The sequence below is a fragment of the Lonchura striata genome, chromosome 20, assembly GCF_050655825.1.
Source record: "Lonchura striata isolate lonStrDom1 chromosome 20, ASM5065582v1, whole genome shotgun sequence".
In the NCBI taxonomy this organism is placed as follows: Eukaryota; Metazoa; Chordata; class Aves; order Passeriformes; family Estrildidae; genus Lonchura; species Lonchura striata.
Window position 1 is genome coordinate 13690451 of NC_140722.1, and position 26635 is coordinate 13717085.

General features: G+C 47.9%; 1 protein-coding gene across 4 annotated transcripts; it reads right to left on the minus strand.

Moving 5' to 3' along the window:
* Positions 1-590: 590 nt before the first annotated feature.
* On the minus strand, positions 591-25180 carry DOK5 (docking protein 5). Of its 4 annotated transcripts, none has more exons than XM_085558300.1 (9): positions 25036-25180; positions 13654-13761; positions 8705-8872; positions 8254-8368; positions 8034-8153; positions 7176-7326; positions 4711-4846; positions 3087-3207; positions 591-1202 (listed from the first exon to the last, which is right to left on the minus strand). In XM_085558300.1, exons 1-9 carry the CDS (start codon positions 25099-25101, stop codon positions 1135-1137), a joined length of 1053 nt encoding a protein of 350 aa, XP_085414426.1. In that variant the 5' UTR covers positions 25102-25180; the 3' UTR covers positions 591-1134. The 4 variants fall into 4 exon arrangements, with proteins under 4 accessions (XP_085414426.1, XP_085414425.1, XP_021389716.2 ...); XM_085558299.1 differs by having other exon boundaries at positions 7176-7365; XM_021534041.4 differs by lacking the exon at positions 8705-8872.
* Between the last annotated feature and the right edge of the window lie 1455 nt (positions 25181-26635).

The following is a 26635-nucleotide window of genomic DNA, read 5'->3' on the forward strand; positions in this document are numbered from 1 at the left end:
TAATCTCTGGTTGATTTAATGACCCTTCACTTAAAGGTCAAGGTTAGAGTGGCTTTTTTGTTTGGTCTTCTTTGTAGTTGGAGTGTTCAGCCTATCAATCACAGTGTGTCCTATCAATCACTGCACACAGGTGAATAAAAGCATTTCCTGAACTGTCATATCCAGGTAAAAACAACAGCTGCTGCCAGCAAGGGAATGCATGAGCAGAAGCAAACCTGAAGGATAAAGACTCATTAGTCACAACATGCCTTTGAATCCCTTCTCTGTGTGAGCAGCTCAGCTCTGGGATGAGCATAATCCTTATTTACGATAAATTAAGCTTATCTTTGCACTCTGGGGCACCTCCCACAACGATGACAGATTGATTTTGCATTCTGCAGAAACACGTTTGCCTGCACCACTCTCAGGGTTTGGCTTCCCTGAGAGCCTCCCTCCCCTCCAGTCTGTTCCTACAACACTCCTGCACGTGGAAATCCAGCATTTACCTTTTTCTATTTTCAGCTCAAAGCCCCAGACCATGATCCTGTCCTAGAAGAAAATTATCTTGTGCTAATTGAATGACAAAAAAACCCCAAACTCGGAAACACAAATTGCATGGGACTTTTTTTATTTTCAATGCTTACAGAGATAGAAATAAATACAGGAAAGAGAAGATTATTTTAAAAGAAATCAATCAATACTTCCAACAGGAAAAATTGTATCCAAGAGCTGCTTCAAACTGGCCACCATTCCAGAGATCAGGAACAGGGTAACAATAATGGGAATAACTAAAGTTAAGCACTGCCACAAACCAGTGTCAGGAGACAAAATAACCACACTACAGCAGGAGTCTCACATATTTACAACATACCTATCATACAAAACCAGTGGGAAGTGTTTAGGGAGTTATTTCTTCTGTGTCCAGCTGTAAGATACAAAAGATTCACCAGAAAGGGTTTGGTGGTTTGGTTCCTCTCCCCAGTATCCACAGAAGCGTTTCTGTATTTGCCAAAGTTTAGAAAATCCTTTGTATTGCAAGAATTTTTCCTCCAACCTGAACTTCTCTGTGCCTCCATCCCTGGTTGTCATCAGCACTGTCACGCTCTGGGGCAGCTGGTCAGAGGACAAAGAGTTTGTGAAGCTCTGCCTGGGGTTCTATCGCTGCTCTGACCTGTAGGCTGGGAAAGTGTCCGTGCGCTGCAGCTTCAGGGGGCTGGAAACACCTTCACCAAGAGATGGAGAAACAGAACAGCCCCGTCAAACACAGGCACCCCAGCCAGTCATTTACACACAGACCAATTCATTAATTACCAAACAGAACAGCCCCGTCAAACACAGGCACCCCAGCCAGTCATTTACACACAGACCAATTCATTAATTATCAAACAGAACACCCCAGTCAAACACAGGCACCCCAGCCAGTCATTTACACACAGACCAATTCATTAATTACCAAACAGAACAGCCCCGTCAAACACAGGCACCCCAGCCAGTCATTTACACACAGACCAATTCATTAATTATCAAACAGAACACCCCAGTCAAACACAGGCACCCCAGCCAGTCATTTACACACAGACCAATTCATTAATTACCAAACAGAACAGCCCCGTCAAACACAGGTACCCCAGCCAGTCATTTACACACAGATCAATTCATTAAATCTAACCCTGCTCCATCTGCTGCTCCAGCTCAGAAATAGCCACACAGATTTTCTTTACCACTTCCATCAGAACAGAAACTTGTACAAAGCAAATTAATTTTTTTTTCAAACTTCTGAAATTTTCTTGCTTTTAAGATGTAAAAATGCTCTGTTAGATCTTTTTTTCCCATTCTAACAAGGAAGATATTTTTCTAAATATAAAACAAGTGGCTTGTACCCCTGCAATCTGTTTATCCCATGCCAGCTCCACGCTGAATTACTGATTTGGCTCTGTGGAAAGCACAGCAGGGCCAATGCAGACTGTACCAGGGGCTGCCACCAGGAGCAGGCAGGGAAGTGCTGCTTTCATCCTGCATCCCTCCTCTGCATGGAGCTTTCCATGTGCTGCCTGCCCCCTCTAGTGTCGGACAGAAAGAACCAGGAAAAACATTTCCTTCAAGGATTTTTTTGGTTTGGTTTGTTTGGTGGGTTGGTTTTTTTATTTTTGGGTTTTCAATTCTGGAAACAAACACAACTCCACGGAGCTGAACTTGGCCAGCTCTGGGCACCTGGTGCTCCAGCAGGGGAAGAAGATCAGCAGCACAGGGCACCCATAGGTGCTGCACATCAGCAGCACAGGGCACCCATAGGTGCTGCACATCAGCAGCACAGGGCACCCATCGGTGCTGCACATCAGCAGCACAGAGCACCCATCGGTGCTGCACATCAGGGGCTGCACCTTCCCCTCCTGCAGGAGCTCAGAGCTGGGCAGCAGCTCAGCTGAGTGGCACCCAGGAGTGCCACCCCCACCAGTGTCACCCCCATGGAGCAGAGCAGAGTTAGGGCTCAGTGTCATCCCCACGAGTGTCACCCCCACGAGTGTCACCCCCACAAGTGCTACCCCCATCTAGCAGAGCAGTGTTTGGGCTGAATGTCACCCCCATGAATGTCACCCTCATGAGTGTCACCTCCACAAGTGCCACCCCCATAGAGCAGAGCAGCATTAGGGCTCAGTGTCACCCCCATCAGTGCCATCCCTATGAGTGTCACCCCCATGAGTGTCACCTCCACGAGTGTCACTCCCATAAAGCAGAGCAGCACTGGGGCTCAGTGTCACCCCCATCCGTGTCACCCCTACAGGTGCTACCCCCATGGAGCAGAGCAGTGTTTGGGCTGAATGTCACCCCCATGGATGTCACCCCCATCAGTGCCACCCCCATGAGTGTCACCCCATGGAGCAGAGCAGAGTTAGGGCTCAGTGTCACCCCCATCACTGTCACCCCCATGAGTGTCACCCCATGGAGCAAAACAGTGTTTGGGCTGAGTGCCACCCCCATGAATGTCACCCCCATGAATGTCACCCCCATGCAGCAGAGCAGCATTGGGGCTCAGTGCCACCCTGGGGCAGTGTCAGGTGTGCCCAGTGCCACCCCGGGGCGGGTGCCAGGCGTGGCAGTGTCCTTACCTGGCAGGCCCAGGAGCTGCCCCGTGCTGTGCTGCCGGGTGATGTGGTGCCAGTAGGCGCTGCGGGGCAGGGGCACCACGGTGCCCAGCGACACGGCCCGCTCGCTCCTCCTCAGCTGCAGCTGCAAGGCAGGACAGGCTCAGGGACAGCTGCAGCACTGGCACTGCACCCCCATGCAGGGCCGCTGCTGCAGGGGCTGCAATCCCCTTATGGACAGGCTCAGGGACAGCTGCAGCAGTGGCACTGCACCCCCATGCAGGGCTGCCGCTGCAGGGGCTGCAATTCCCTTATGGACAGGCTCAGGGACAGCTGGCACCCCCACAAGTGTCACCCCCATGCACAGCACCCCATGCAGGGCTGCCGCTGCAGGGGCTGCAGGTCCATTAGGGACAGGCTCAGGGACAGCTGCAGCAGTGGCACTGCACCCCCATGCAGGGCCGCTGCTGCAGGGGCTGCAGGTCCATTCTGGGGTGCTGGGGGACACAGTGCTGCTGACAAAGCTGCTTTGGAGGGTGGGCAGCTGCTGCCTGTCGAAATAACTCTGCAGCTGGGAGTCTGTGGGCACTTGGAAGATGGAGATTTTACTCCATAAATGCAAACCAAATAAACTGTAAACCTATTCATGGTCATTTTGAAACATAAATTTTAAGGAATTTATATTATTACATTACATTACATTACATTACATTACATTACATTACATTATATTATATTATATTATATTATATTATATTATTACATTGTATTGCATGATATTACATGATATTACATTATATTACATTATATTGCATTCTATTCTATTCTATTCTATTCTATTCTTGATATAATACATTGTAATGGAATGCAATATAATGTAATTAGTATATAATGTAATTAGTATAATATAATGTGATTAATATAATATAATGTAATGTAATAAATATAATAATATAATATATGTGACTGACATATGATATTACATAATAGAATGTAATATAAAGTAATAAATATTATATTCTAATAATATAATATAATCTATGTTATTGATATGATATAATACATTGTAATGGCAAATGCAATATAATGTAATGTAATAAATATAATGTAATTAGTATAATAGACTGTAATGTAATGTAATATGTTTAATACAATATAATGTAATGTAATATAATATATTGTAATGGAATGCAATATAATGTAACGTAATAAATATAATGTAATTAGTATAATAGACTGTAATGTAATGTCATATGTTTAATACAATATAATGTAATGTAATATAATATATTGTAATGGAATGCAATATAATGTAACGTAATAAATATAATGTAATTAGTATAATAGACTGTAATGTAATGTCATATGTTTAATACAATATAATGTAATGTAATATAATATATTGTAATGGAATGCAATATAATGTAACATAATAAATATAATGTAATTAGTATAATAGACTGTAATGTAATGTAATATGTTTAATACAATATAATGTAATGTACTATACAATAACATAGTACCAATAAGATACAAGAACAGCAATAATAATAAACCAATGCTGACGGTGGCAATACAAGAGCAGCCCCAGCAGCAGCCCTGGGGGGTGCCCAGAGCGGAGCCCCTCCCGGTGCCCAGCAGCTCCTACCATGGAATCCTTGGCGCTCTGCAGCAGCCGCTCGTGCTGCTCCGCTATGGCCAGGGCGGCCGAGTGCACCTTCTGGTAGATGGCCTCGCCCTCCCTGGTCTGGAAGATGAAGAGCCCTTCTCCCGTGTCACACATCCTGCAGGGCACAAGGGGCAGCTGTGGTGGCAGGGCCCAGCCCAGCTGAGCCTCCCCGTGCTGCCCCTGGGCTGGGGGAACCGGGGGGACAGGGTCACTGCCACCCCCTGGAACAGGGTCACTGCCACCCCCCTGGAACAGGGTCACTGCCACCCCCTGGAACAGGGTCACTGCCACCCCCTGGAACAGGGTCACTGCCACCCCCTGGAACAGGGTCACTGCCACCCTCTGGAACAGGGTCACTGACACCCCCCTGGAACAGGGTCACTGCCACCCCCTGGAACAGGGTCACTGCCACCCCTCTGCTGGGGAACAGGGTCACTGCCACCCCCTGGAACAGGGTCACTGACACCTCCTGGAACAGGGTCACTGCCACCCCTCTGCTGGGGAACAGGGTCACTGCCACACCCCTGGAACAGGGTCACTGCCACCCCCTGGAACAGGGTCACTGCCACCCCTCTGCTGGGGGACAGGGTCACTGCCACCCCCTGGAACAGGGTCACTGCCACCCCCTGGAACAGGGTCACTGCCACCCCCTGGAACAGGGTCGCTGCCACCCCCTGGAACAGGGTCACTGCCACCCTCTGGAACAGGGTCACTGCCACCCCCTGGAACAGGGTCACTGCCACCCTCTGGAACAGGGTCACTGCCACCCCCTGGAACAGGGTCACTGCCACCCTCTGGAACAGGGTCACTGCCACCCCCCTGGAACAGGGTCACTGCCATCCTCTGGAACACGGTCACTGCCACCCCTCTGCTGGGGAACAGGGTCACTGCCACCCCCTGGAACAGGGTCACTGCCACCCTCTGGAACAGAGTCACTGCCACCCTCTGGAACAGGGTCACTGACACCTCCTGGAACAGGGTCACTGCCACCCTCTGGAACAGAGTCACTGCCACCCTCTGGAACAGGGTCACTGCCACCCTCTGGAACAGGGTCACTGCCACCCCCTGGAACAGGATCACTGCCACCCCCTGGAACAGGGTCACTGCCACCCCTCTGCTGGGGAACAGGGTCACTGCCACCCCCTGGAACAGGGTCACTGCCACCCCTCTGGAACAGGGTCACTGCCACCCCTCTGCTGGGGAACAGGGTCACTGCCACCCCCTGGAACAGGGTCACTGCCACCCTCTGGAACAGAGTCACTGCCACCCTCTGGAACAGGGTCACTGCCACCCCCTGGAACAGGGTCACTGCCACCCCCTGGAACAGGGTCACTGCCACCCCTCTGCTGGGGAACAGGGTCACTGCCACCCCCTGGAACAGGGTCACTGCCACCCCCTGGAACAGGGTCACTGCCACCCCTCTGCTGGGGGACAGGGTCACTGCCACCCCCTGGAACAGGGTCACTGCCACCCCCCTGGAACAGGGTCACTGCCACCCCCTGGAACAGGGTCACTGCCACCCCCCTGGAACAGGGTCACTGCCACCCCCTGGAACAGGGTCACTGCCACCCCTCTGCTGGGGAACAGGGTCACTGCCACCCCCTGGAACAGGGTCACTGCCACCCCCCTGGAACAGGGTCACTGCCACCCCCTGGAACAGGGTCACTGCCACCCTCTGGAACAGGGTCACTGCCACCCTCTGGAACAGGGTCACTGCCACCCCTCTGCTGGGGGACAGGGTCACTGCCACCCCCTGGAACAGGGTCACTGACACCTCCTGGAACAGGGTCACTGCCACCCCCTGGAACAGGGTCACTGCCACCCCCTGGAACAGGGTCACTGACACCTCCTGGAACAGGGTCACTGCCACCCCCTGGAACAGGGTCACTGACACCCCTCTGGAACAGGGTCACTGCCACCCCTCTGCTGGGGGACAGGGTCACTGCCACCCCCTGGAACAGGGTCACTGCCACCCCTCTGCTGGGGGACAGGGTCACTGCCACCCCCCTGCTCCTGCCTTTGCTCAGCCTGGAAGGGAAACCTGGGATCATGTCAGTCAGAGGTGATGGCAGAGGGGGGATTGATCACAAAGCCTCTGGGGTAATGCCACAGTGGGTATTGATTGATCAGAAAGCCTCCAGGGGTAATGTCAGAATGGGTATTGATTGATCAGAAAGCCTCCAGGGATAATGTAACAGTAGGTACTGATTGATCAGAAAGCCTCCAGGGGTAATGTCACAGTGGGTATTGATTGATCACAAATCCTCCAGGGGTAATGCCACAGTGGGCATTGATTGATGTGCTTTTTGGGAGGGGTTATACTTATTCCAACATTCTAATTGCATTTTTCTTTTTGAAGCAATGGGTCCATTATCCCTGGGAGCCCTCAGGAAATGTCTGCAGCAGCCCCAGGAAGGCAAAGGCAGGGGAAGTCCTGCACTTACCTGCCTGCCTCGAAGGTGAACCAGGCTGGGTCCCGCCCGTAGCGCCGCAGGGCACTGAGTGGCCACGAGACCAGTTTGACTCTGGGATTCTGGATGTCCCAAAGACAGATATTCTCAAATGTTATCTGCAAGGTACATTCCCCATGCACATCTAAATTAGGGGATGGCATCAAATACACATTGAATCTCTCTGGGAGAAAAACAAAAGGTTAGTCTAAAATCCCTGCCCAGCAAGTCATTCAAGGAATTTCCTATTTTCCATCTCTATTTCCACTTAGAACTGTTCATTCCCACACAAAGAATTCCCGCCTGTGACTCTGTGAACTCCACAAATGCTGCACCCAAAGGGCATCAAATATTTGTGTGTGCACACAGAGCCTGAGGAGAAGTGCACCAGCATAACCCTGGTATTTGCAAACAGCTCATAAATGTTGTGTGCAATTTGTGAATAAATCCATTGCTCGTGCAGGTAATGAGCTCGTTTGCACAGGGAAGTGGAGTAGCCACAGGCCCAGGTTTTGCATGCAATTACTGTTATTTATTATTCTCTTTACAAAGCCTCAGTCATTGACATCACACCAAAAAAAAAAAAAAAAACCACAAAACAAATAGTTCCCATTTCCAGGAGCAGCTAGCTCATCTGAGAAAGGGAAGTGCTACTCCAAGATATTTCTAGATAACTTATTTCTCTGGTAGCAATTAAAAGCCAAAAATAAACCTTCAAACAACCAAAACCACCCCCACCAAAACAACAAGGAGGGCTTGGAAAAAGAGTTTTGCTCCTCTTTACTTCCAATATCCGCATGGCTTGAAAATAATGCAATTAAAAATCCCAAACATAAAAATTTCTGTACCTACCACTCTGCTCCCTCTCTACTCCAGATGACAACAAGTCAGGCTCTCCAAGGCTAATGTCATTAATTCGTGTTCCCAGGCACTCCATCTGCAGCACCTTGCACCACTCATCTGCCTCAAGTTCTGCAGAAATGCCCAGAAAATCTCTGTGTAGGCAGATCGTGTTTATAATTTCACACTCAGTGCTCTGAGGTTTTCTAAGGAGCGTGGCCATGTCACCCACCTGAGTCACAAGCAAAAGTTTTGGAGGTGTCATCACTGAAATAAATGCCCACTGCGTGTTTCTTTGTGCTTTTTGGCAGCCTCGAGATATTCTTCACGTTGTTGAGCTCCGTGACCTGGAGAAGCACAATTTGGGATTTTAGTGAGAGGCTTGGAAGAGACCTGTCTGTTCTTGGCTGGGCAAGGGGAGGAGAGGAGGGGAAAAAGAGGGGGAAAAAGGTGAGGCAGCATCTGCAGGCTCAGGATCTCTGTGGTGGCTCTTGAGGAGATGCAGCCAGGAATCACCTGGGAAATTCTCCCACCTTCCCTGGGAGATGCAGCAGCCACCTCCTCCAGCTCTCCAAGACATCAGTGTGACACCATCCTGATGGAATTGCAGCCAAGGGAAAGGTGGGACCAAAGCTGCCTCCAGCCTGAGCAGCATTCACACGAAGGGCACGAGAAAAACCAACCTGGTGCAGCAGAACCAGAGAGAGGTGGAGATGGAAACCCAAATTCACCCACGTGGAGTTCCAGCACTCCCAGCTCCAGCACAGAGGAAAAAACAGTGGTGAAAAGCTGCTCCCTACATAATATATTTTTTTTTTGAGGGAAAGTTGAGGATTTGTTGGACTGGTCCACTTCAAAAAAAAAAAAAAAAAAAAAAAATCACGGTTCTCATTATCACAAAGTCTTTTAGTGGTAAAGATTCAAAAACACAGATTTCTGTTGTTTAGTTGCCAAACAATTATTGGAAAAATAGCTTTTACACACACAAAAATATAAAATTTGGTATTACCTTGTACACAACTTTAGTAAATACATAACACACTGATTTCATTTTTCTAACGAGAACCTTTCACCCTCACAACCCTTGAGTAATGCTCCAAAATTTGGCTGAGGAGCAAGTTTTCTTTACCATTTCTTTAAATTAATCACACTTCCAATCAAGAAAAGCTCTTCCTGCTGTGAATGAGCAGCTCATGGACAGCATCTCCCCAGAATAAAAACAAAAACAAGAGCCAATAGCAGAACCTCGCTCCATGGGCACAGCAGGATGGAGTGCAAGGAGCATCCCGTGGGGAGCACCCAAACCTTCAGCAGAGCTGCCACATTTGGAGCTCAGCTTTTTCCAGCCTCCACCTTGAAGGTTTTGTCAAAGTGTCAAAACTGAGACGTGCTAATTGGGCGTAATTCTGCAGGAGGATTTTGGTTCTCCCCCTCTTGCAGGAAATGCTCTGATGGGAGCAGATCCCCACGGCTGAACACAAATCTGTCACAAATTCGTGGGGCATGGCAGGCCAAGCACAAACTGCCAGCTGCCACTTCCACTCCAAGACATTTTTCTCAGATTAGAAGGATTAGAATTCAAGGGGGAATAAAATCAGATTTTTCCCCGTTCAGGATAGCAACCAACTTGACATTTTGGCCGAGCACATTTGCATTTCCTGCAAGGGAAATTGCAGATGACCCCAGCATTGTTTATCTCTCACCTATTGCCTCTGCAGTGCTCACAGAGGTTTGTCTGGCTTTCCTGGGAGATTAATTGTCCCCATGATGAGAACAGAGAAACCATTTCCCAGGAAAGCCCAGGGGAATGCTGAATGGAAAATGTTATTTCTCGCTCCTGCCTGCACTTCTCTGACCTGCTGAGTATAAATAAGGGATTAAATTTTATATAAAATCATGGAAAGGTTTGGGTTTGAGGGACCTAAAAGCCCATCCAGGCTGATCTTCTCTTCTCTTCTCTTCTCTTCTCTTCTCTTCTCTTCTCTTCTCTTCTCTTCTCTTCTCTTCTCTTCTCTTCTCTTCTCTTCTCTTCTCTTCTCTTCTCTTCTCTTCTCCTCTCCTCTCCTCTCCTCTCCTCTCCTCTCCTCTCCTCTCCTCTCCTCTCCTCTCCTCTCCTCTCCTCTCCTCTCCTCTCCTCTCCTCTCCTCTCCTCTCCTCTCCTCTCCTCTCCTCTCCTCTCCTCTCCTCTCCTCTCCTCTCCTCTCCTCTCCTCTCCTCTCCTCTCCTCTCCTCTCCTCTCCTCTCCTCTCCTCTCCTCTCCTCTCCTCTCCTCTCCTCTCCTCTCCTCTCCTCTCCTCTCCTCTCCTCTCCTCTCCTCTCCTCTCCTCTCCTCTCCTCTCCTCTCCTCTCCTCTCCTCTCCTCTCCTCTCCTCTCCTCTCCTCTCCCCTTCTCTTCTCTTCTCTTCTCCTCTTCCTCTTTTCTCTTCTCTCCTCTCCTCCATTTTCATCTCTTTTTCTTCTTCTCTCTACTCTTCTTTTCTTTCTTATTTTCTTTTCTTCTTCTCTCCTCCTCACAAACATTCCACAGAATTCCCCTGCGTGGAATTTCACCAAACACCAAAACCCCCTGAAAAGTTCCTTTAATTCTCTTGAAGCCCTGAACCTGGTGCCTCACTCCCAGCTAAGTTAAATGCTAAATTAGTTAAGCTAACATTAAAATAAATGTTCAACAGCTCCCTCCTAGCAGAGTGCTCAGATTTGAAACATTTAATTTGCTACCCATAGTTTTGCCTGGAAAACAATTACAAGTTCCTCAATCCAATTTTCCAAATGGATTATTCCAGAAGCAGACAGAAAAGACTGTGTGAATGACTTCTGCTGTTTCAAGGCAAGATGAATACAATGGGATTAAAACTCAGAGCCCCTCGAGGGCTCGGTGCAGTCCTGTCAGCAGGACACAGTTCAGTTTTTATTGGAATATTGAGGGTTCTTCTGGCACATCACAAACTCAAAAGAAATAAGAGTTTTTTCCTTCCTCCAGTATTATTTTGTTCAAGAATTTTTATCCATTGTTTTATCAATTATTTTATTTTATCAATAATTTCTATCAATTATTGTATCAATCATTAACAATTATTTCCATAAGAATCATTCAACTCAGCACCATCAGATGTGATGCTGCTTTCAGCAGCATTTCAGAATCACTCCAGAGGCCAGGTAAATGGAAATGGATTTGCAGAAAATGTTTAAAGTTTGAGAGAAGGTTTATATAGGGTGTATTTTTATGCAAATTTTGAGATAAGAAATGTTAATTTAGAAACATTATGGAATAGGATAGATATTGCTGAGAGAGAAATTGAATTGGAAATAAGTTTTAAAGGCTAGTTTTGCAAAAAAGATTAGGTATTTTAGAGAAATCAAATTATGAAAGATGTATTGTAGTGGGACTTATAAGAGGTAATTACAGATGATTAGTTTTAAGGTATTTATAGTATAGTGTAGTTAAAGTTTTATAATGTCACTAAAATCCCAACATCTTTATAAACAATATCACCAAGATCCCAACATTTTATAAATAATATCTCCAAAATCCCAACATGTTTATAAATAGTAGCACCAAAATCCCAACAGCTTTATAAATAATATTACCAAAATCCCAACATTTTTATAAATAATATCATCAAAATCTCAACATTTTTACAAAAATCACCAAAATCCCAACATTTTCATAAATGACATCACCAAAATTCTTATAACCAAAAAGCAGGTGGAAAGCAGCGAGTGTGGAAGACACTGCCATATTCTTTGTTGGGTGTTTTGATCAATAATTAATTATGATTTCCATCAGAATCATTCAGCTACAGCCTAATACAGAGCAGCAGGGACAAGTTCTCTTTTTCCAGCAGCTCACATTTAATACTCTCAGAAGCTCCATCATTCACATTTATATTTCACACATTTACAAGGCTTATTTTATTTTTTAAAAACCTGCATGTTTATGCACCTGTGCTCTTCACAAATGAGCCCATTTTGCCCAGGAAATTTAATATTCATTAGCTCCCTCTCAGTGAGGTTTGTTAAAAATAAAGCAGACCTGTCAGTTTGGAGAGCTGATGACTCCAAACCAGAGAACAGCCTCACTCAGCAATCTCAGCTCTCCCTCTGCCTGAGAATATTCTCAAAATCCAAATGAACCCCAGAAAATCAGATTTTTCCCACTTTTCATCCCCCTGGAAGTGTCCAAGGGTGTCCCTGAGTGATCTTCGAGCTCCTGTGCACGATTGGCAAAATTCTGATAAAAACCACACCAGATTTGTGTGTCAGCTCTCAGGAACTGATTCTGCACCTTCATTCATTCCTGTCAAATCAGCTACTAGAGAAATCCAGAAATTAAATTGATAGGAAAAGCAATAATTTGGAATTAATTAAGTGCAAAGCTTGGCTTAAAACTGAAAATCTCTGAGCCAGTGACCTTTCCATGGTGCTTTACTGTGCAGAGCCAGGCTGCTGTGGGTTAAACACCTGCAAACAGGTGCTAACCTGTGGAATTTCAGGAAAGAAGAGAAGAAATTCCAGCCTCCTTCAGCTTCCTCTTGGATTTCACATCCATTCCCCAAGGTGCTGCTGATATGTTGCATTGGCACAATGGAAAATATAGAGGTTTGCATCAAGACTTGACAGAGTTGTAATATATAATTATCTATAATTTTTATATATATATATAATATATAAATACATATTTATTTATATATAAGTATATATTTGTATATTTATATATAAATATACATAAATATGTGTGTGTATATATATATACAATAAATGTAGTGTTTGACACAGGGCTGAAGTTCTTACACACACCGTGCAGCCCTCACACAATAAATTTAAAAAAAATCTCATTACTTCTGGAAGTTGCCCAATAGAAATGTGAATTATTTCTGGGCCTGCCTTATTAGAAATAGCCACGGGTTTTATGAGCAATCAGTCCCAGACTCTGTGGCATTCAGAGGCAGGATTCCCCCAGGATTTCCTCCTAAATGCCTGCCAGGGTGAGTGCAGAGCAGCCTCCAGCCCCTGGGAATTCATGACCTGCACTTTCTGCCTACAATTATTATAAATGAAAAGGTTTCTGATTCCCACCTCCGTGCCCAGGAGAATGGCACATGGAAATTCTCAGGTGGGTGTGAGATGTGCATCATTCCAGAGCAGTGGCTGGAGGGAAATTCTTCATTCTTTTAAACACCAGTGAATTTAGCAGAGCTTTTCACAGCACTTTTCACAGCATCACTGCTGTAAAAATGAGTTTTGTGTCTGCAGCTGCAGAGGCAAAAATCCCACAAAAATGGGAACTCCAGGAGCCTTCAGCATTCCCCTGCTCCCTGGGGTGGCTCTTCCTGCAAATATGAAGAGCAGGAGCCACTGCAAAGTATTTCAGAAGTGATTTTAAAGGGCTGAGGAGAGGAAAGGCCAAGTGCTTCAACAAAAAAGTCATTTTCCACTTGCTTAGCAAGATATTTGCTAGAAAGAACATTTATTTTGCCTCTACTTCACTGAATGAAAGCACACACAAAGGTTTAGGACCTTAAGAGTAAAAAAAAAAATTTTGATTTTCAGGCTAAGTAATACACCAAACTTTAGATTTTGCTAAGTAATAAAAGAAATCAAGAAATTAGTTGGAGAAAACCTCGTGCCTTACCTTGTGGTAGCACCTGAAGTAGGCAGCTCGTTCGTCTGAGAACTTCTCCAGCCTCTTGGGCCCTTTGCTTGAAGCTTTTTTGAAGACTAACCAGCATCTCTGGTAAATCTGGAGACACAAAAGAATAAATTTGGCATCTCCACTGACCCGAGTATCACCAGTGCCCCCAGAGAAGTGAAGTCCTGAATCAGCTGTGGGCTCTCAGAAGTTTAGAGAGAACACAAGCCCAAGCTGCTGGGCAGTTCCATCCTATTCCTCTGGGTCCAGCCAGAAATTCTTGTGTGTTTGTGAATTCTGAATTTTGTGAATCAGGCTAACACGAGGGAGCAGGAACTGAATTACTGACAATGAAAAAAAAGCAGATTATTTAACTGCAGAACTCAGGATTTTGCTCCCAGGGTGAATTTAAAATTTAAATTTTTAAACTCAATTTAAATCCAAGTTATTTGGGGCAGAGTGGTTTTAAAACTTCCTTTTCCTGCCACCATTCCTTGCAGAGAAGGGAGGAATTACCAGCCCTGCCAACTGCTCCCAGCCCACACTCCATCAGCAATTCCAAAGCAACACCTGGCAGCTTCCAAATGAATCCAAACTGCCACCAAAATCAGTGGGATTTCAAAAGCAAAACAAAACAAAAAAAATAATAATCAGACATGTCCCCAGCACAAATTCAGTAGCCAGTGGCCACAACATCCCACTGCAGCTCCCAACAGACAAACAGCTCCATCCTCTGACCCCTGATGGACCAAAAAAGTCCTTATGTATAATTATATACATTATGGATTATATATAAAATTATATATATTATATATTATCTACATGGATTATATATAAAATTATATATATTATATATTGTCTACATAATTATCTATGATCTATATATAATTACATACTACAGCTCTGTCAATTATTGATGCAAATCTGTACGTTTTCCATTATAACTGCCTTGCTGAACCCAAAAAAAGTTGTTGGTTGTGCTTTTTCCACCAGTTTCCAGCTGCTTCTCTCAGCTTTATCATTTTCCCTCCCCATCTCACACTCCTGGCCCCTCGTGGCTGCAGGAGCATTTAGGTTATGGCCAGGCTGCTCCTGTGCCAGGCACCAGCTGAAACTGGATTTTTTTCCCCATTTTTTTCAGGATTTTTCCCCCCATTTTCCAGCTTTTTTTGGCCACTCAGCCTGTTCTGTTAAATGTAAGGGTTTGAAGCCCCTGACCACAAGGACAGCTCACACCAAAGCCACTCTCACCCTGAAGGCTGCAGGTGGAAAATCTTGAAATTTGCCTCTTTTTTTCCTTTTTTTTTTTTAATTTTGTGGGGAAAAAAGTGCTGCCTCTTTACCCATGGCTGGTAGGAACTCTCAGCCTGAAGGCTGCAGGTGGAAAATAATTGGATTTTTGCTGGACTTTGAGAGGGAGGGCTGGAATTCCAGGTCCAAGGTCCTTCCAACAGGGAGCAGTTTACACAGGCAACCAGCCAGCCTTTGGATCTGATATTTAAGGGAAGAAAAAAGCTTTAATTTGTCACTTCAGAGTCCAAAGGTGGGCAATGAGCCCTGAAATCATTTCTAGTTTGTGAGGGGATGGGATCCAGAATTCTGCTCTGCTTTGGGAAGAATGAAGCCGTGCCACAGCATCCCCCCAGCAGATCCCACCAGGAATCTGTTCCCAAAAAAAGCTCTGGTACCACCAGCTCTCATCTGAACAGACTGGGTCACCCTGGACAACACCCACAATCTTCCCAAGAGCTCACCAACTATTTAATTGGAATCATTCCCTCCATAAAATTACAGTTTGCCTCTCCTTTTCCTACCCATGCCCACGCTGGCAGCTCATTCAGGCCGATTTCACGCCGAAAATCCACAATATAACAAAGAGATGGAAAAAAAAATCCCACGGCTCTGAACATCTCTACCTGGAACTGTGCTCAGCAGGACTCGAGTGGTCCCTGCAGAGGGGAGCAGGGGCTGTGGAAAAGCAGAGCCAGCCCTGCTGCTGCCAACAATTCCATTCCCTGTCCCAGAGCACCCATTCCATGTGGCAGCAGCTCAGAATGACTGCATCCATCCACCAGGGCTGCTTTGCATCCTGCTCTTCCCTGCTCCTGGGCACTACAGAAAATAATCTCAATTTTCCTTCCCCCCCACCCGAGAACACATTTTGGGAAGGATAAACCTCCGTCCTTCCTCATCCAGGCTCTGTCCCCACCAGCAATATTTTACATGAGAGTCATCCACAGCTGCTAACAGGGAATGAGGCTGTAATCTGCTTTCTGGCTGCATTCAGAATGCACAGTGCTACTCAGGATTGCAAAGGGGTTTTTGTCATCGAGTTACAAAACCCAGCTTTGGCACTGGCCAGGACTTGCTGCGAGGCCAGGGCACACAGAAATGCCTGGCAGATCTTTAGGAATCCGTGCACCTTGTTAATGCAGGTCACAACAGATTGCTGCTGCTCTCAAACATCACTTCAGGTCTTTTCTCTTCAAAAACCCTCCCCTCCCCAGCTGGAATTACATCAACCAGAAGTGGGATTTTTGTTAAAGGTTCAGCCTCAGAGCCATTTCTCCAGATTACCTTCAAACACCTGAGAGCTGGGTGCTGTTACTATTTTATAACTACGTGTTTTGGTGTTACCAAAAACTACCTGTGCCATGTTTACAATAACGTGCCAATATCTGTCATTTATGTTGGATAGTGTCTCTCCACCTTAAACCAACAGAAAAGTGTCACCAGCACAGCAAGGCATGGAGGGCAAGAAGGAGAATAAGGTCAGGACATGCCCAAATCCCTCCATCTTGTCCCCTTGAACGCCTTATTTTAAAACCCTAAAATTCTACTTTTTCACTCTGTGTTAATTCTCTCCTCACTCTACTCAGAGCACACTGGGAGGTGCCTCTTAAGTGTGACCAAAAAGACATTAAAAAAGCAAGACTTGAGTCTCCAGACTGCTCTCCCTGCAAAACTGATGAGTTGGATGTGGTATCTATTGTTAGAAAGAGCATTATGTGAAATATGCTTCCTCTTTTTTATGCACCTACAGCCTGCAAAGTGTAGGTGTGCTGGCTTATTGGGGTTTTATTACAGACCATTCCCAGAGCAGGTTATAATTCAGGGCTGCTTAAGGCCATCAGGGGAGAGAAGAGCCATTCCAAAAGAAGAGCCAAGGAGCATTTACAGCAGTGACAGCTGAAAAAAAAGCAGCCAGGCTGGAGCTAAGTATCAGATTTGGCTGCTTGAACATCTGCTGAGCTTTGTACAGGGGCACAGTTAATGCTGGGCATGAAACTGGAGAGGAGAGATCAGCCTGGGGCTGCAACTGGGCAGGAGAACGAGTGAAGACTTCCCTGGAGGCTGAAGCTGGGCTCTGTGCAGGCAGCTGGTGCTGCCAGCAGCTGGATTTGCAGCTGGAATTGCAGCTGGAATTGCAGCTGGAATTGCAGCTGGATGTGCTGCCCTGCTGGGCCAGCCACGGCACAGTCCCGGGCACCAGCCCCGTGTAGGATCAGGGAGCTGCAGAACAGGGGCTGCAGTGATTCCTGTGTGCCACCCCAACCCCACAGGCCACGGGGCACTGCTGCAGCTCATTAACAGCTCTCAGAGCCGGCTAATTAGGGCATGGGATGCTCTGGGTGACAGCCATGCCCAGCTCTGGCAAGCACAGGGCAGCAGGGTGCTGTCCCCAGCAGGCACAGCTGGGACCTGCCCCATGCCTGGGGCTCACAAACTCAGATTTTCATCCCCCCAGCACACAACCAGCAGCAGGAGCTGCAGTCAGAGCTGCACTCCTTGCACTGCAGAGCAGGACTCGTCGTTTTAGGATGACACCTAAGGAGACCCCCCCAAAAAAAAGGCAGAAGTTGCACAGGGATGAAGTTTTTCTGTCTGTAAAGGAATTTTTCCAGCACTATGCTGCCAGCATCCAGAGGCAGCCACGGGAGAAGGGCTGCAGCTGCTCCATCCTTGGGCAGCCCAGCTGTACCTGAAAACAGGATAAAAAACCTGCAAAACTCGGGTAATGATGCTTGTTAGGAGCTGCTTGGAGAGCTGAGGTGACAAACGCCCTGCAAGCATCCCTGTCCCTCTGGCCAGCACATCTGGAGTGATCCTGCCCCTCTGACCAGCCCCATGAGGCACATCTGGAGTGCTGAGCCCAGCTCTGCTTCCTCAGGACACAGAGCTCCTTTTTAGGTTCTCTTTTGGTTTGGTTTTTCTTGGGTTTTTTGGGGTTTTGTTTTGTTTTGTTTCTTTTTTGGGTTTTTTTGTGTTTTTTTTTTTTTTTTTTTGTTTTGTTTTGTTTAGGGGAAAGGACCAATACTGACTTAAAGAAACACTGAATAAAACAAGGATTCCAGAGGCAGTATTTCCCTGGTAGAATTCCCTTTTCCAGTGGCTCCTGCAGCCCTCCTGCCCTTTTCCAGGTTGCTCAATGGACAAACCCAGCTCGTATGAATTTCTCATGTCCCAGCTGGGTAATTAAAGACAGAGGTCAGGAGTTCATTCCCATTTAGGAAGATCCAAACTGGAGAAAGCTGCATTAAAAATTCTATACAAGCCTTACACTCCTCCATTTACCAGGGAGTAGCCACTTGTATTTTAGTGCCAGGAGTCTGCCACGCAGTGGGATGAGTTAATTCAGAACATATTAATCCAGAACATCAGCAAACATCCCCCCTCACCTTCCTGGAGACATTCACAGGAAATTTTCCTTTGCCAAACACAGAGAAGTCATTGATAGTTCCCCAGACAAACATTACTTGGCAAGTAAAGGGACAATTTAACCTCTTACATTGACATTACTGAGGGCAAATTCCACTCTTTTTACCCTATTGATCTTCTGAACTGAAACAAGTGACATCATTATCAGTAAAACAAAAAAAAAAAAAAAAAAATCACACCAATATTCATTTCAACAGCTTGAACTCTCACTGGTATTTCTGACAGCACTTGATGAAGCCAGACAAAAAGGTAATGGAACAGTCCATCATCTTCCACAGCATTCCTGAAGCTACACAAACACCAAATTAAGATGTCAGGCTCAAATTAAGATGTCAGTCTCAGCCCTTGCATCTGTTACTTTCTTTCAAGTGTTTCCACAGCCACTGCAAAATGTTATTTATCCCTGATCTCACTCCAGGGCAATGTCCCTGCATGGCAGCAGAATTTCCTTCACCCTGGGAAAGGAACTGGTGATGAGAAGGCACCAGAATCACCAAAGAGTAAATTTCACCTGTTTATAATTAGGTTTCCCTTCTCTTTCTGCCTGTAAAATCATCCCTGACACACCCTGGCAGGGCTGGGGCTGTCACCTCCAGAAATCACTGATTTTTCTGCCTAAGGAAGAGCAAATAGGGAAAAGAGAGCCAGGATCCACAACCAGGTCAGGGAAGTGTTTGGGATAAAGGAGAAAGGGTCAGATTGGCTTTAAACTTGTTACAATAAAGCATCTTTAGAAGAAGACTGCAAATGGGTAAGAGGCACTTATTTGGGAGTCAGTTCAGACCAAGGAAACATTTGGAATTATTGCTTGACTTCACAAATTAAAGCCCATATTCCAAAGAACACAGAAGGTGATTTATCTGCAAACAGGCTGGAAAGCACAAAAAAACCCCGTTCCTCCTCCTAAAAGGTGCCAGCATCAAAGCAAGAGTTTCATACTCTAAATCACAATCTGTGTAATCTTCTGGGGGGAACCAGGAATGGTTCTGAGGTTTGTCCTTTTTGGGTTTTGATGGGGTTCTTTGGGAATAAATTAAACCCCTCATCACTCCATGCTGATCCCCCAAGTCAAACATCAAAAGAAACAAAATGCAATTCCACCTCAGGAGCTGCAAAACTTCCTTTTACCTCCTCCAGAGCCAGGCTGAGCACCCTGATCCACCAAACAGGGGTGACACGAGGTGACAGCACCCAAAGGACAAAACCTTCTCCAACCCCAGTCCCAGGGCTGACCCCATAAGGACACGGACCTGGACTCTCATCCCATCAACAGAAAACCCAAAAGGGGACACAGAAAACCCAAAGGGGACACAGAAAACCCGAAAGGGGACACAGAAAACTCAAAAGGGGACACAGAAAACCCGAAAGGGGACACAGAAAACTCAAAAGGGGACACAGAAAACCCAAAAGGGGACACAGAAAACCCCAAAGGGGCCTCATCAGCTCCAGGAAAATGCTCCAAGGAATGTTCTGGATCCCATCCCTGCTGCCACTGACAAGCTCCAAGCAATAAGAAATCTCAATATCTGTGAATATATTCTAACACCTTATCTAGCAGCGCACTAGAACTCTGAATTTCCAGTGGGATTAATATCCTGCAGGTTGCAGTTGGTGCCTGAGAAATCTGTTCAGTTTTTCTCCAACTTCCAGCCTGAAAGGAGCTGCAGAGGTGAACAGAGTTTTATTAATAAAGCTGCTTCAAATGGAGATACAGGCAACTTTTTTTCCTTCTCCTTCCCCCTTCCCCCAGCCTTACATCATTCTTCTTTGCAGTTTTCACAGCTCAGGCTCTTAAAATCCTCATATTCACTTGCTGGCACATGTATGCAGGCACCAAATCTCTCCCACCATATGGTTCCAGTCCTGCAGATTGTCTCTCCCCCACTCTGCCTCTCCTCCCCCGGGGTTTCACAGCATCAGAGCTGTGCAGAACTTGTCAGAGCACACGTACAAAGCACAACGTGCAGCACCAGGCTCCTCAATGACGCTGCCACGGGACTCACTTCAACCAAAATCAAGCTCAGCAAGCCCCGAGAGCTTGAATCCCTCTGCAGCTCCCCAGAGTCAGGCGTTTCTGCTGAACTGGACAGGTCCTGAGCTTTCTGCAGGAGCTCCTCCAAATTTCTAGGCATGAGGCAGAATGTGAAAAAAATGAAGATTTTATGATTGGCTTTTCGCAAATGTTACACTGAATATTAGATGTGTAATGTTAGAAAGTTGTGCTGTATTAATTCTTTTAAGTAGTGTGTTAAATGTAGTTTTAGGTTCCAACATAATGTTAAAATAGAGACTATGGATGTGGGGGAGTTTTCTTTTTAGGAATGAGATACTCGCTTTGAGGAACACCTAAATCTTCCAAAGGAAAGGAATTTATGGAATTTATGGTTTTCTTATCAGAAGAAGCTAATTTCTTCAGGCCTTGCTCAGACTCAAAGACGCCATAGGGATTAAAGGAAACAGTTGACACACAACAGACAGAGTTTCTTGTTTTAAATAGAATGTATGCATAACCATGAAAGATAAATGAATATGCAACAAGTGTATTGTTTTAAGGGTGATTCCTTTGTTCACAAGACATTCTTTCTGTGACTTAGTGTCTGAGAGCATCTGGACATCTGCAATTCTTTGCTTTTTATTGGCTTGTAACTGTCCTAATGCAAAACTTTATTACTCTAATTGTATTATAATTTTAATAACAATTTTATTATTATTAAACTTTTAAGTGATTGGCGTTTTTCACTCAGAAGTTTTCCCATCTAAAATGAGGGTGTGCAGCCAGCACTGGTGGACAAAACTGCTGGATTTTCCCAGTTCAGCCTTGCACCTGGCCATCGTGTAACTGGGAAGTCCTGACTCAAACAAACACAGGAAGGCTTCACATCTTCCTCATTTCAGGTGAAAGTTTAATACTGCCAGAAAATCACTAATCAAAGCAAAGCAGGCAATCCAGAAAAATAAGAACTATTTTTTTTTTTTTTTTGCTGAGTTTTTTAATCAGTTCAGAAATATTTGAGCACTGCTGACACCACTTCAGCATTTCCTAGGAACAAAGAGCTGGCTGCAAAGTTGGGCAGGCTCAGCTCCTCCCTGTCAGAAGCTGAAGGCTGAATTACTACAAATCCCTGCAGGGGCTGGCCAGGAGTGCCTGATGCTGGAGGACACCCCTGACAGCACATTCCTTCCTCCTGATGTGATGGAGATGTTTTGGGCCACTCAGGCCCATCAAGCACAGAAACCTGAGCCACACAGATCCGATTTCTGTCCTCAACCAGGGTCACAATTCCAGTGCTGTAGTCCCAGCAGTCACATCTTCCATCAGATTTTAGCAGTGGATACAGGAAGGGGGAGCTCAGCCTGGACAGGGAGTGCAACCCAAAAAGTGAGTCTGGAAGCAGCACACACCACTGAGCCTCCACAGAGCCCCAGCTGCCTCGTCCCTTGTACAGCTCCTCGTGCTCACCAGGGCCACAAACCCCTCCAGTTCAAAGCTCTGCTCCTGTTTGGGTTTTAATTGGTATTTTTAACTGAGCCAGCCCAACCTAAAGAGAAAGCTCAGGCGTGTTCGCATCACCCCCACCCCAAAAATGGAATGTCCAGAGCAGGCTTTCCATCAGGGAAAAATCTCCATGATGCACTCCTCCTCAGGAAGATCACACCTGTACCACAGAACGAGGCACTGTCTGAAAATCAGGAGCACAAAAATGACTTTTTAGACAGAGGGAAGCCACAAAGCAACAGCCCTGCTTCGTGCACAGATATAAATCCCTTAATCAGCTGAGAGCTGGCTGCAAAAGCACGGAGTGTCCCCCTCCCCACGCTCAGGTGCTGGTGGTCCCTGGCAGAATCCCTCCTCCCAAGGCAAAGCTGATTTTCTCCTGGCTGGAAGAACTCTGGCAGGTTGTGCTCCTGCCCTGTCAGCAGTTCTGCAGCACTCCTGTGTGTCACTGCTAATGACACACCAGCCCCACACCACCGGCTCAGGGAATGCTTTTCCTCCCTGCAAGGATGGAAAGAGTGGGGAAGAATGAGCTTTCTGCTGAATATATTTGGCTGTGCAGAAGGCACATGTGATACAAATGTTGCTATGGAAACTATTCTATTAAATAATATTCAATTAAACTCACACGTTTGAAGCACGCAGAAAGAGTTCAGGTGCAAAACTAATTAGCCTTAATTCAATTTTTGGCATTACAAAGTAGGGCCTTCCAGAACTGTCACGTTCCTTTTAGAAGAGGTTTGGATTGGAGCAAGCTGCTTCTCTGCACCCCTTCCATCCCAAACGTGGCACCCCACCCCAGCTCCTCAGCAAAGTCATTCCTGGAGGCAATTTTTGGCTCCCAGTTCCCTTGGAGATGGAATTGCCACAGCGTTGTGGAGGCAAAGGCAGGAGCTGAGCTGCATTCAGCCTGGAGAGACAAAGCTCTGATTACAGCTGTGCCACCAGAGCAGGGAATGGATTTCAGCGACTCCCACTCACATCCTGCCACACGAGATCCCTCTCCATCAACCAGCAATCCTGCAGGGGCTGCACAGCCTCGTCCTTCCTGATTGCACAGCGTGGGGAAGCTGGCTGGTAAAAAGTCACTCTTTTATTCTCTGAAGTATTTTTTTCCCTTCCCAGCTCCTGGGTGCCCTCCCAGCACAAAAACAACCTGTCAGCGTAAATCCTTCACCCCCTGAAGGAACCATAATAATATATGTTATTATTAGTTATTATTATTAGTTATTAGCTTAGTTATTATTATTAGATTCAGTCTCACTCAGCAGCCACTGAGGGAGACTGAATCCAGGCTCTTGCTGAAGCCAGGAGCTCAGCCAGCTCCAGGTGTCCCATCACACCTAGAGGAACCAAGGAGCTCCAGCCCTGCCTGTAGGGACCCCAGACTGATCAAAATTACCCATTTCTGCACATCAGAGCTGTGAGCAGCTCACAGAAAATGCTCCAGGAAGAATCTGCAGCCACATCTGCTCTCGAGTCGTGGGCCAACATTTCCCAAGCTGGAAACTAAGCAGCCCTGAATTATAACCTGCTCTGGGTATGCGCTGTAAAAATCCCCAACAAGCCAGCAAACCTACACTTTGCAGGCTGTAGGTGCATAAAAAAGAGGAAGAATATTTCACATAATGCTCTTTCTAACGATACCACATCCAACTCATCAGTTTTGCAGGGAGAGCAGTCTGGAGACTCAAGTCTTGCTTTTAATGTCTTTTAGGTCGATTTAAGAGGCACCTCCCAGTGTGCTCTGAGTAGAGGAGAGAGAAAAATTGCTCTTTTACAGCTGTCACATGCACATCTCCTAAGAGGGCATCCAGCACTTCCTCAGCAGCAGCACCCTCAGAGTGGTCTGGAAAGCCTTAATAAAGGAAAGGCACCAGCACTGACAGCATTTACAGCTTTTGTGGGCTTAGATAAACCCTGGTCACATCTTCACTGAGCTGCACTGTTACAGCACAGAAAAACGTGTCACAGTTTAATTGTACTCATCCTTTATGCCAGAGCAAACTGAACGCTGGTATGTATTCAGTGATGAGACTGAATCAGGACACACCAGTTGTGCCCAATTTACCAGGAGTGCTCTCCAAATGGCATTCCCCCAAAATGCCACAGAATCGCACGGTTGTACAGAATGAACTGTGCCTGCGAGTGCAGGGATGAGAAATCCAGCCTGATGGAACACTTCTCAACCTCTCCTGTTTCCACACCAGCCCGGGAGACGCAAGCTCCCAAAACTGTGGAGCAGTCATTGCCCATGGGTGCAGCAAGAGAAGGGAACTGTAACTGCAGGGAGGCAGCAAAAGCTTTCCAAAAGCTTTCAGAGCACCACAGACAAACAAATTCTGAGCTGCCGACCCAACAGTTTTTAATAAACACAAGAAATCAGTTCCTTTCCGGTCCTGAGAGGCTGATGGAACAACTGAAATGTTTCCTATACACAAAGCCTCCCTCCTGAGCCAGAATCCCTTCGGGACACGGAGGGAGCCCCTCTCTGTGTCCCATCCCCTGCCCTGGAGGAGCAGCCCTGGAATTTCAGAGCTCATTCCAGCCCTGCCACTCCCGGCACATCCAGCGCCCACAGCCGGAACCGGGAACCGCCAGGGCAGCAGAACAACCTGAACATACCTTCAATATTCAACCAGCAGCTAAAGGGGGCTGCGTGAATTTTCATTTCGCGCACCTCTAACAGCACCGAAGACACCGCAGAGCTTCACCTGTCCCACGCAGGAGCCCAAAACCTGAGCGGCAGCAGGAACCGGAGCACCTGAGCGGCTCCAGAAGCTCAGCCCTGCCCGGAGCTCCCCCATCCCCATCCCCATCCCTATCCCCATCCCCATCCCCATCCCCGGGTCCCCCCGCAGCGGCGCCCGGAGCTCGGGGCACGGACAGCGGGAGGAGGCGGCGCAGCATCCCCGGCTCCCGACGGGAGAGAGAGGCGAAAAGGAATATATCCATCCACACCTATGCATAACATATATTCATGTGCCTTCATTCCTCTCTCCTCGTCTTTTTGTTTCCTGCGGAAAAACCCACACAGCTCAGTTTGCAAAAAGAGGACAAAGGAGTGGCGGGGGGGGTGGGAAAAATAAATAGCAAAAAAGATATAAATAGCAAAAAAAGACATAAACAGCAAGAAGCGCAGCCCTGGGCAGGCTCCCCCGGGCACTCACCCCCAGCCGCCGGCTCCGGATGCGCACGTAGCCCTGCTTCACGATCTCGTTGAAATTGGACGCCATCCTCGCCCGGGACAGGCGGCGGCGGCGCCGCTCAGCCCGCCCGCATGGCCGGGCAGCGCCCGCAGCCGCGGCTCCGCCCGGAGGGACGGACAGCACCGGGAGGGACGGACAGACAGACAGCACCGCCCCGGGAGGGACAGACAGCCCCGGGAGGGACGGACAGACAGCACCGCCCGGGAGGGACAGACAGACAGCACCGCCCCGGGAGGGACAGACAGCACCGGGAGGGACGGACAGACAGACAGCACCGCCCCGGGAGGGACAGACAGACAGCACCGGGAGGGACAGACAGACAGCACCGCCCGGGAGGGACAGACAAACAGCTCCGCCCTGGAAAGGACGGACAGACAGCACCGCCCCGGCAGGGACCGCACCTCCCCCCGCACCGCCCCTCCGAACAACCCGCACCGCCCCGGGAGGGACCGCGCTGCCCCGGAGCGCTCCGCATCCCCGTCTCTGGCGGTCCGCAGAGCTCCTGGGGCGATCCGCACCGCCCCCGAGTGTCCCGCATCTCTCCGCATCTCTCCGCATCTCTGCGCCCGTCCCGCACCAAGCCCCGAGCGCCCCGGGCCGGGCATGGAGCCGTCTCAGCTCCCGGCCGCGCTCCCTGTGCGACCCCCGCCGCTCCATGCCGCATCCTCGCCCGCAGCCCGCAGCCCGCAGCCCGCATCCCGCAGCCCGCAGCCCGCAGCCCGCAGCCCGCAGCCCGCAGCCCGCAGCCCGCAGCCCGCAGCCCGGCCGAGCGCACCCTGAGCGGCCCCTCCGCGCCGGGCCGCCTGCCTCGCACCTGCGGCTCCTCCCCTGCAAAGCGGCTTTCCCAGAAAGACACTTGGATGCCTGGAATTCAGGCGGGATTCTCCGGCATCTCCTCCCAAGGACGAGGGACGGCTAACCCGAGCTGCTGCCCCGTGCCTCACGCCGGGGAAATGTCCCGGGAGCCTGAGCTGTGTTTTTTACGGGCAATTTGACCTTACTCCGGTCGCAGCAAGGACAGACCTTGCCTGGCTCCGGGCCCTGGGGTTGCCTTCTGTGGCTGCAAGTTCTCCTTGTCCCAGAATGTGCAAACAGTGCCAAGCACTCCGGAGATGCAGCAGAGAGGGGCTCTGGTGGCTCCTCACGGGTTACCTGCCAGTGGCACGCTATAAATACCATGTCCTGGAAAAGGGACTGCTCAGCTCTGCGAAACAGCTTTTAATAGAGCCACCAGTACAGCCCAAGGAGGTCAGCCAGACACGGAGCTTTGACTTTGGGAATTATCCTGAGCTGGAAATCACAAATGGGACAGCAAAGATGGCAGAGCAGGGACACACCATGGAGCACACCAGGGAGAGCAGCCCCAGCTGGGCTGAGCTCAGGGCTGGGGGGAAATGCTGCCTGTATTTATTTAGATCACAGAATCAAAGAATCATTTAGGTGGGGAAAGATTGTGGAGGCTAAATCCACTTCTGACAGAAGTGGCCCCTGTCTGGTTTGGATGTGTGGCTCCATCATTTCGGGCAGCCAGGAGTGATGTGGTGGCAGCGTGGAGATCACA